This window comes from Eupeodes corollae, chromosome 1 (genome assembly GCF_945859685.1).
Source record: "Eupeodes corollae chromosome 1, idEupCoro1.1, whole genome shotgun sequence".
Taxonomy (NCBI): Eukaryota; Metazoa; Arthropoda; class Insecta; order Diptera; family Syrphidae; genus Eupeodes; species Eupeodes corollae.
In genome coordinates this window covers 218,986,693-218,997,546 of record NC_079147.1, presented here as the reverse complement: position 1 = coordinate 218,997,546, position 10,854 = coordinate 218,986,693, and the positions used below count along the sequence as shown (strand labels likewise).

General features: G+C 36.2%; 4 protein-coding genes across 5 annotated transcripts; 2 read left to right on the top strand and 2 right to left on the bottom strand.

The window, feature by feature from the left end:
• Positions 1-589: 589 nt before the first annotated feature.
• LOC129939654 (ribonuclease P protein subunit p29) lies at positions 590-1,351 on the bottom strand. The gene has a single exon (XM_056047753.1). The coding sequence runs from the start codon at positions 1,258-1,260 to the stop codon at positions 634-636; it is 627 nt and encodes a 208-aa protein (XP_055903728.1). The 5' UTR covers positions 1,261-1,351; the 3' UTR covers positions 590-633.
• Positions 1,352-2,517: 1,166 nt separating this feature from the next.
• Positions 2,518-2,921, top strand: LOC129938761 (cytochrome b-c1 complex subunit 9). Its single transcript, XM_056046494.1, has 2 exons — positions 2,518-2,758; positions 2,826-2,921. The coding sequence occupies exons 1-2, from the start codon at positions 2,627-2,629 to the stop codon at positions 2,862-2,864; spliced, it is 171 nt and encodes a 56-aa protein (XP_055902469.1). The 5' UTR covers positions 2,518-2,626; the 3' UTR covers positions 2,865-2,921.
• Positions 2,861-3,567, bottom strand: LOC129938760 (39S ribosomal protein L18, mitochondrial). The gene has a single exon (XM_056046493.1). The coding sequence runs from the start codon at positions 3,450-3,452 to the stop codon at positions 2,919-2,921; it is 534 nt and encodes a 177-aa protein (XP_055902468.1). The 5' UTR covers positions 3,453-3,567; the 3' UTR covers positions 2,861-2,918.
• Positions 3,568-4,842: 1,275 nt separating this feature from the next.
• On the top strand, positions 4,843-6,359 carry LOC129941787 (dynactin subunit 2). Of its 2 annotated transcripts, none has more exons than XM_056050510.1 (2): positions 4,843-4,977; positions 5,041-6,359. In XM_056050510.1, exon 2 carries the CDS (start codon positions 5,046-5,048, stop codon positions 6,171-6,173), a length of 1,128 nt encoding a protein of 375 aa, XP_055906485.1. In that variant the 5' UTR covers positions 4,843-4,977; positions 5,041-5,045; the 3' UTR covers positions 6,174-6,359. The 2 variants fall into 2 exon arrangements, with proteins under 2 accessions (XP_055906485.1, XP_055906486.1); XM_056050511.1 differs by having other exon boundaries at positions 4,843-4,990.
• Positions 6,360-10,854: the final 4,495 nt, after the last annotated feature.

Genomic DNA, 10,854 nt, shown 5'->3' with positions numbered 1-10,854 from the left:
CGACGTAGATGGCTCGGTCACGTAGAGCGCATGGAAACCAATGCTCCGGCCCAGAAAGTCTTCGAATCCACACCTACAGGACAGCGCAGTAAAGGAAGATCGCGGATCAGGTGGCGCACACAAGTGGAAAGTAATTAAAAAGCAATAAAAGAAAAATAATTGAGAGAAACATCAGAAATTAAGATCCTCTCATCATGAATAGATACAAATTAAAAACTCAACAGACAACGGTGCATAGATTCGTGCTTTTGTTTCTAGAAAACTGAAGTCGACATCAAGTCCAAAATTGACCAACTAAATAAAAGTAATAGCCTACATAGTTTTGAATACCTATCGGTTTATTGGTATAGTCAAACGAGATTAAAAAAAAACCATAAGCTATGTTGCAAGAACCTTAATTACACAATCCGAAAACCTAAAAAAATTACTTCCTACTGCTTTCTCCTGGAAACCCATTTCAGCACGATTTGGACAAAACCTACAGGATTTATTTTACCAGCAGTTGCACTCTTAGCTGGGAGCTAAATAGAACAACGATTATTGCTTGAAATCTATTTAAACAATTTTAATATCATTATCAAAATGCAAGTTTGTTTAACAAAATATTTTTATTATTATTCTTATTATTTATACCTACAAATCCGGTTCAATGAAGTTTTTGATTTTCTTAACCGATCGCTCGGCAGATCTGATATTCAAATGTTTTCCAAACAAGGTGAATGTGATATTTCCCAACCGCATTCCAAACACACATTCACTCTTCGGTATCGTTCGCAGTTTATTATCTTCGCCGACGATCTTCAGGACATTTTTTGTGTCGAGCACAACAATTCCTTCAAGTCCAATTAAACTTGGACATTTCGACTGAGTGACCGATATCTTAGCACCATGCAGGTCAGACTTTACTAGAAGTTTGCTAAATGCATCATAGTTTGGCTCATATACCTCGGGAATGGTGTCACCATTCTTTAAATTCAAATGCTCTTTGATGTAGCCTTTCCAGAGTTTATTCAGAGGTAGGACATCTTTGTATTTTAAGAGTTTTGTGGGTAGTGTGTGGAGTCCAAGTTGCTGGAACTCACGCCGGTTTAGAGTTGTGCTTTTGTTGGTTTTTCTCTTCCGATTAAGCTGCTTTTTACTCTTGGTGCCATGCAACATTGTGATGTGATCTGGAATTATGTTAACGTTGGGACGATGGGCTGGAACTACCATTTCGGTGAGGAGTTCCTTTATGTTTGTTATTTGAATATCGGCAGACATTTGTCGAATTATTAATAAACGAAGGATTTAAATGCAGCGGAATATAACGTGGATTGTGTATAAAAGTAATAACAAAACAAATGGGAAAAATGACAGAAAAACAACTGTTCATTGGGATATTTATGTTGGGATATTTGTGTTCCTGTATTTGTGCACGTTTGGTAACCCGAAAAGACTGTGTATGGAAGTACTCACATTCTGTAAATTGCCTCATAATTTTGAAGTTCATAGAACTAATTGAAATAATTTGTATTATACAAGTAAAATATTAGCCGAATTTCAATGCGTTTTTATTATATAAAGAATTGCAAGTTTCTTTTAACTATCAGTTAAAGACTATGAAAAAACCGTGTTGTTCCTAATTAAAGCCACCTTTTTCTTTTAAAACAGTTTGTTTTGGTGGTCCGCAAATATTTTTCTATTTTGTTATATTTTATTAGATTTAATTAGGTGTTTTGATGATTTCATTACACTTTTATGAAGGCTTGTGGCAAAAGTGTACTATCAAAAAGTTATAGAAAGATTTTTTTACTCCCATTTTAAGTTTCCAATATATTTCTGTCTTCTCTTTTCTCTATTATCAGGATGCAGATATATGTAATCCTTGAAGGCAAGTCACCATATCAAAGCGATCAAGATAAAAGACATAAATAAAATGTATCAAAGGTATTTTTCGTCTTACACTTTAGTAATAACCTAGTTAAATCACTGAAATAAGTAAGTTTCATTTTTTGTGTCCATATCATATGTAAACCTGACAAACCATTAGCAAAATTCTGTCCTCAGAAACGAGCTGTCAAAATTTGTATTATTTTTTTCAGCTGAATAGATAAATTTGCTTCACGAATATCGTTTTAAAACAAAGTTAAAAGTGAATTTTAAATCTCTCCGACCGAGCTGAAGGGCTGGAACTAATGCTCTGATAAATATTTATTGAATTTTGTAATTATATTATTGTTCAATAAAGTATAATACTAACAATAATAAAATTTAAATCTTAACCGAATAGCAGGTTGAAACAAAACATAAATATTACTATCTTACATTCAGCAATTACCTCTTAATAATATTTTCTCAAATGCCTGGCTTAATATTTTATCCTTCTCCAAAGCTACTGCAACGCTGCATCTTCATTACATTGTATTAAATGTGTTCGCCGCTTAAGGTTATTTGTTTTTTTGATGGTACTATTAAAATTCCCTGTATTTCACCTGTCAAACTCATTTTCAATCCAATAATTTATATCTGGCATTTCTGGCTCATCAGTTTTGCATCATCCGTCAGCTGTCAAAATTCAAGTCCGAGCAGACTTGTGAAAATTTTTCATTTCGAGTTCACGAAAAGTTGCAAATAAATCTCCAAAAAAATGAAAGCCATCTACAACAGTCTCTTCAAAAGGAGCTCCACCTTTGCTGTTGTCATCCTAGCCTCTACGTTCTTCTTCGAACGCTCCTTTGACATGGCTTCCGAGGCCATCTTCACATCCGCAAATCGTGGTGTAAGTAGACTGTATTATTTTTCCCCCATGCGCATTATGTAATAACTTTAAATTATTCTACCCACAGAAACTCTGGAACGACATCAAACACAAATACGAGAGTTAAATTTAATTGCAATGTAAATTTTATTGGACTTAAAATAAATACACAAAGCTAAATCTATTCGCTTGTTTCCCAATATTTTTCTTGTCTATAGGCATCCCATGGATGTGGGGTTTTGAATCTCTCGGGCTCTTGTAGACTTACTCCATTCTCTTCCATAATTTTTAGGAATTTATCGACTTTTCCATTGGGAACAGCTTCAATGTTGCAAGACATCTCAGTGATGCCTGCTTGAATGCAACGTTGTGCCAACACACGTCCTAGATTCACAAAGGCACTAGTGTCTTTAGTTCTGAATAGATGCTTTTTGATTGCCCACTCGGATGTGCTGGCCGAGAGCACAGGACCATTTTCGAAATGCTTTACTTCTGCGGTGACATATTTCCCAGACACATTTAGATCTAATTTGTGCCAAAAAGTTCTGCCTGGTTTTTCCAAATGATAACCAATTGGCTTGTAAGCTATGCGTAGTTTTTCCAGGTTCCTGGGATTGCGATTGATTAGGTAAGTGTCGTGTTCTGAAGGGGCCAAGACTTCTTTGACTTTGTGCAAAACTCTAGCACAGTTTTTAGGGCGCCATGATTTAGACATTGCCACTTTGTTTTAATATAAATTTATTGATAAATAAATACAAATAATATACTACCGCAATTCGGTATCTACGCTGGTTGGAGAATTTTGTATTCTAGGTTATGTCAGATCTCATATGTCAAAAAATGGATCTGTTTTGAGAGATAGCAAAAGTGTTTCCTCTTTTTGTTTTTGTTACTGTGCTGTCTACAAGAGAAATGGTACTATATTTATGTAGTATAATATAAGTAAGGTATAGATATGTACATTTTTCTGCAGCATGAACATAATTTTTATACATCCATTTGTAATTGCAACAAAATTATGATAACAAAAACCTTTTGAATATTCCTTAGATGATGCAAATACTTTTGTTTTGTTATAAATCATTTACGTTTGAAAAATTTACTCTTACTTATTTACTTAAGGTGGTTGAGGTCTTATATATTTCTTTCAGCAAATAAAATTATGATTTTTTATGATTATTGACGCTAAAAAAATAAAATTGAAAAGTAAGTAAAAGTCTAGAGACTTTACTAAAATAAATTTTGGGAGATTTGCTAAAACTCATTTTGAGAGCTTAACAAGAGGACTCTCATTCAATATGAACAATATGGAGAGTTGATTTGGCAGCTCGTGGGCCACATTGCTTTGTTTTACTTTCTACCAACATTTTTTTCTTTAAATCAGTCACTAAAAACAAATCATCTTGTCAAGTTATAGTTATAAGTTCATTATCAAAATGGATGTTCTCTTGCAGCAACGATAAGCGCGTTGCTCCCGTTTTATGGGTACATTTAGTCGTCCTACCAAGTCGACATTCGGGACCAAATTTGAGTGTACTGGTTCAGTTAACACTTAGCCAATACCCCGACAACGGAATGCAAGATCTGCCGTAAGTTAATGTACAATTCAGTGAATTCAGCGTCACTCACAAAAACTTGGCCTGTAGCAGATCACAACTTGGGAATTTTGCGTCGTAATTTGGGCCTGCTCTCATAAAAAATCCAATTGATCCCAGGAGGCCAGGAGCTGAAACCAAACGACCATACACAGCGTCGTGTTTAGTTGGATTTTGAAGCAGTTGGAAGTTGACCTCAAATTTGATCGAAAAATCATCTTTTGTGATGAGGAACAATTTTAAAGAAATAGATAGATGAATTAACAAAATAACCGTTTCGAATCCACCCAGAAAACTCGGGTAAAATGTTATTGATAAGATTTTCAAATAAAAATAAAACATTATTGATATCTCATCTATTTATAACTTGTTTTATTCAATTTTAAAATCGACCCGCGTTTAATAGAAAACTCTCATGTTCTGTACTTTTGTGACACTACTTTTCTGATAATCCAATACTCCGTTTTCCAAGGAGCCAACAGGGACCAGCAAATTTGAATCTGTACATTATTTTGACGTTTGTGTGTGTCACCTCGAAACTTCACAATTATTTTCTGTTATGTGGATTGCCAATTTTGTTGATTTTTATTCAACAAGATTCGTCATCGTCTGTGAAAACTTTGCTTTCCAATAGAAACTTAAAACGTAAAATTCACAGGTTGGTAGTAAAAAAAAAATTCGATTAAATCTCAAATTGCTTGTTTTTAGGCATTATGGCAGATCCAAAGTTTGAGAACTTACCAGGCATCGCCTACGACCAGCCCGATGTTTATGAAACCCCAGATGTAGAAGCCGAGACTTCTGACTACTATGAGGAAGAGCCCAGCACCGAGTTCATTCAATACATTCATATTTTAAAACAAGACTCTTTTGGCAAGTTCAAGGGCAAGCAATTTGAGAGCCGTGAGGACTTCTCCGATCGCATCGACAAGAAATATCGCAAAGGCTATGAGACTATGTGCACAGACTACGACAGAGAAAAGGAAACGCCTGTAGAGAAATGTCGTCGTCTACAATCCGAAATGAATGATCTACTTGAAGAATTGGATTCGATGAGAAATGAAAAGAAGGTCGATCAAGAGGAGAGAGAGTCGTACGATGCAGTTGCTACTATTATATCAACCGCAAAGAAAGTTATCGATTCGCTGCGATTGGAGCAGGTTCTTGGCCAAGAGCATGCTGGTGCTGGTAGTCCTGAAGTCGATAAACTAATCAAACAAGTTGAAGAATACAAGACGTCGGGTGTTCTTACAGCCTATAAGCTCCCGAATGTTGATTTAGCTGCGTCTGCCCGTGTGGCAAAATTGGAACATCGTTTGCATGAATTGGAAAAGGCTGTTGGTGTCAACCCGGAGAAACTAAGCCGGCTAGCTGTTAGTACCGGTACTTCGAATCTAATTGAAGCCGTACGCCAATTGAGTACCAAAGCAGCTCTGCTTCAACCCAATCAGCTTAGTCAGATCGAGACGCGTCTTGTTAATTTGGCCGGTAAAATGGATGCAGTCGCAGAGAAATCCAGTGGTTCGGCTGATGATGCTAAGAGAGATCAAAAAGTTTGCGAATTGTATGACATTGCTAAGAGAACCGAAGGTATTGCTGAAATTCTGCCTGATATCATCGAGCGCATGCAGGCATTAGAATCTCTTCATAAATATGCTATGAACTTTGCTAAAATCATCGCTGAAGTTGAGGAAACTCAAAGTTCCATTTGCCGAAGCTTGGCGAATAATAAAACCTTGCTGACCTCTGTGCAGGAAACATTCGCAAATAATTTGGAAAATGTCAACAAGGAAGTCAATAAGTTAGAGACGCGTATCAATGCTATTCAAATTCCAAAGTAGACTATGGACACCTTTGATCTCGATGGATTGATTCATTAATTTAAAGTTGTCATGTTCGCATTAAATAGAATATTTTTATGAAATTGTATTATTCGTTTATAAAACAAATATTTTAATTTTTCTCTTAAAAAAACAAATAACATACTCATAAACCATGCAAAGCGAATAAATTGTATTTAAAATGTATCTTGTTTTGGAAATTAGTGTTGTCATAGTTTAAGTTTGAACGAGAAGACTATTCTTTCAAGGTTTAAGTATTGGCTTATTTTTGAAACATGGTTGATGGATTTACAAAAGAATTACCACTTACTTCCTCGGCCTGTCCATTGGCTCTGTTGGTGTCTCATTCAACCTTTTCTGGTTGTTGGTCGATATTATCCAGCTGCTCACCCAAGATTTTAGGTGTCCTGTCATGCGTTATTCTTCCACCGGAGGCATGATCTTTTCCGCTATCTTCTGCATTATTGTACTGCAAAGGGCTTTCCAGGCAGGGTCTTCTTCACTCATGTGTGCTAGGTGCCCATCCCACCAGAGTTTACCAAGCTTTATCCTCGTGGCCTATATAAGCTTAGCTGTATATTTCGTATAACTCGTTGTTATACACTGCCAGTCATAAGGTTAGAAGCAGACATAAAATCGTCATGAGGGGCTTTTTTGTTAACAACAAAATATACAATTTGGGTAAATGAGAGATTTAGTTAACGGAACTTTCATGGAAAATTGTTAATTGAGTCAAGAATATGCGAAAATAAATCGGGTCATTATATTAGAAGCACGTCAAATAAATGGAAATAAAATGCAAGTGTTTATATTTTGAAATATTTGTTAGCTTTTATTTGGATTTTTATAATGTGTGATACCACCAGCCTTCAAAATAACTTACAAAGTTCTATCTTTTAATGATTTTTAAAGAGATTCCAAGTAGACCAGAGAAATCTTACTTTCCTCCCTCATGTACCTTACGTGTAAGCTAGTCCCACACATTTTGAATTAGTTAAGGTCCGAGGAATATGGTTGCCAAGGCAGCAAGTGGAAGTTTGCAATAATGATTTTAACTCTCGGGCTGTGTGTATAGGAGCGTTTTCCTTAAGAAAAATCCATGGAATTGGTCCAAAAAACTCGATAATATTGGGGAATACTGATTGCAGGAAGGCTTTGAATGTTTTCCTAGTCATTTGGTATCTTGGACTACCAAGTCTATAGCGCCATACAATAAAATTGAGCCCCAGACGATAACGCCTCCTTTTTTTGCTATGGTGACGGTTTAAAAATCTTTCCTCAGGTGATCAAAATAATAATTATAACCATCTGGACCATTTAGGTTAAATTACTAGTAGGAAAAAAATAACCTTCCGCCAATCATTTGCGGTCATTCCATTTTGTACATCCCAGCTTATGTGTTCTTTCTCGAAACACAAGCGTTGCTTCTTCCTTGCGTCATTAAAAGGTGGTTTTTTCTTAATCTTCAGGTGCTTTATGTGTTTAGCATGGCATTTAACAGTGGATAAGCTGGTCTTAACATTAGCTTTCTCCCTAGTTTTAGCTGCCGATAAAGCTGAATTTGACGCTATTCTAAGGATACTTCGTGGTTCGCGAAGTCTTAAGCCAGAGGAAGTGTTTTTTTATAATTTTTAGAGAAAGATGATGGCAAAGAATTAAAAACCTTTAGAGCAATAAACATCTATTCTTGCCCTTTCCTCCACTGTCAAACATTTTTTGTTGCCTATTTCTATTAACATTCAATCAAGAACAATTCATTTATACATTTTACCATTTAAAAAATATGTGTGCACTCTACAAAACAACGTCGATTTATTCACTAATCTAATGACCCGATTTATATTCGCATATTCTTGATTCACTTAACAATTTGTCATAAAAGTACCCAAATTTTATATTTTGTTGTCAACAAAATAGTCCCTCATTTACGATAGTTGTTTTTTCTAATCCATCGTGTAACGGAAGAAATATCTATTAAACTTTTCTAAAATACCTGCTTCTAATCTTATGACCGGCAGTGTACCTCCTCCGGAATTGTGTTTCCTCACAACCGATATTACCAGGTTGAAGGGGGAGAAGGAAAGCCAATCTTCTTGTCGGAGACCATTGCAGTATTTGTCCGATAACATTACTCTCATTATTTTGGATGCTGAATTCACTCATGACTATCCTGTCTTAAGCGCCTTTGAAGTCTTTAAACAGATGGTATGTTAAATAATTAAATTAGGAATATGCACAATAGTCCGTTGAGAACTAGGGCCCAGTGACTTACAACTCTCAACCTTTCCTACGTGCGAGTAATGTTTCAGGGTTGGAGGGGACCTACAGTTTTAAGCCGAATCCGAACGGCTAACAAGCATTAATCTTGCAGGATTTGTCAATTCCTCGAAATAGGCAGTAACCGTGAAAAAAAAACTTAAGATGGCACTGGCAGTGTTTGAACCCAATGCCTCTAGCATGACAGTCCTACACACCAACCATCACGCAACGGGTGTGTTGCAATGTTAAATTATGCATATTATAGTTGGGCCTTAAGGGCAAAAGCAGTATTACCGCTGGTATTCGATATTTCGACATTATTTTGACAGTGCCAACAAGTAAGGTGAGTCTTCAGGGTGGCAATTGTATTTTGTTCAAGTCTTTCGAAATATTTGTAAGATTTAGGATATTTTTTTCATAAGTCCGTCTGAATGATACTATAGAACATTGTATGCAATTAGTTATTGTAACGCCTCCGGTATTTTCCTTGCCCTTAATTTCAGAATGTATAACCATATTTTTAATTAAAATTGATTAGGTTTTTCTTGACGCGTTTATCTGATGGACGAAGTTATTGTACTTAACGAAGTTTACTTTATTATTAAGGTGGCGGTACAATCCTTTGAGAACAAGGGCCTCACCCAAAAAACTTCAAAATATTGCCTGGTTCCTACCTAGATTTGTTCCACTTGAAAGCGCCACCTGCTCCGCCATTTTCTCTACTGCTCTGTCCTATATGCCTGAATTCGAATATTTTCTGCGCCGCAGCATTTGTTTCCAAGTGCTTAGAGTTACCCAGTCATCTCAAGCGTCGAAGTTTTATCCTTCTGGCTAATCTACTTCCCTGTACAGCTCTCCGTTCCATCTTTTATTCCACTCACCTTCTATGCATAGGGGACCCTAAGTCACGTGAGGAACTTTTCTCTCGAAACGCTTTCATCCGATTTTGTCATAGTCCAAGCTTCTGCACAGTTTAGTAGGAGGGTCTTATATAGAAACACTTTAGTTGCTTTCTTAGCCCAAAGAAACAGCGGTTAGCTAGAGTCTTCTTTATTTGATCTCAGTGCTGGTGTTGTTTTCTGCATTGATAACGGAGCATCGCCTTAGCATATGCAAGTAAAAGATAGTGCCTCTATTGTTGACGTGAGAGGTCTGCTTCACCTTGTCTAAAGGATGTTTTGACATCAAAAGTTTCCGTTAAGCTGTTTTTAACCTTTACAGAGCAGCGGGACTTCTCCATGGTCATCCTGCATAAACGGACAAATTTGGCAGGGATGCCAAAACTAGATATGGCTCTAAACAGTTGGTTCCTGTATGAACTATCATACAAGCGACTATGAAATCGATGAAAAGATGATGGGTGTCGATTTTATGTTTTTGGGTTTCTGCAAGGTTTTTAATGTGGCTGTTGACTTTCCTGTCCTTAATCCACACTTTTAAGGACCTATCAGGTAATTCACAATAGGCTTTAGACGTTCAGATATTACGAAAGAGAAGTTTTTTTTATCTGATGTTATAGTTGGTGCAGTTTATAGGGTCCCCCTTTTCCAGTATCGGGCAAACAATATTTTCTTTCGGCCATATTTTACAGATATGTTGGTGCATGGTCCTAACCAAATTATCTTCCGCTGCTTTAAAAAGTTTGGCATTTAAGCCATCTGCTCCAGCGACTTTTTATAAGGCTTCGGTCTATCGTCGTCTGTATTGAATGGATTATCATGCCTGTTCGTCGACGTCGTCGCCGTTATACAGTCTGCAGGAGTGGTCCTTCTATATCCTCAGCATTGAGTTCTACTATAATGTTCTACTATAATGTTTGCACTTTCGTCTTTGCAGTCTTCGGTTTTATGTTTATAACCTTGTGAATTTCTTTTCACCTGCTCATACAACTTAACGAAGTTTACGAACTTATTTTTAGGAAGTTAATAAATAACACCTTTACCTGTAACAGGGTATTTATCTTAGTCTTTGTCCTATCATCTTTTTGAAGTCCAATGACTATAAATTCCTTCTGTACCGCAAAAAAAAATTAATCAAGAGCAATTCTTTGTATGATCTCTACAATCATTTCACTTTGCATATTAATGGTTTAGCCATTCACTTCTTTAAAGCTTCATATATTTATTAATAGTGAATGTTGGTGCAATTCAATGATGTTGAAATTCTCCTCTTCTTCATTCGCAGCTTATCTCGTTCTCGACACTTCAAACAAAATATTGGCAAACGCACCAAACGACGTATCACTTTTTCTGCCGAGTATGGCTACGTCTTCAGCATAATGACTAACGATGTCCGTACAATTGCTTGGAATCGCTTGAACATAAGAAATGGCTTCCCAAAACATGTGTCTGCCCAAGTGAATTGAAAATTAATACAAAAAATTCGAGTTTACAAATAAAGAAATTTCAAGACTTTTCAAAAA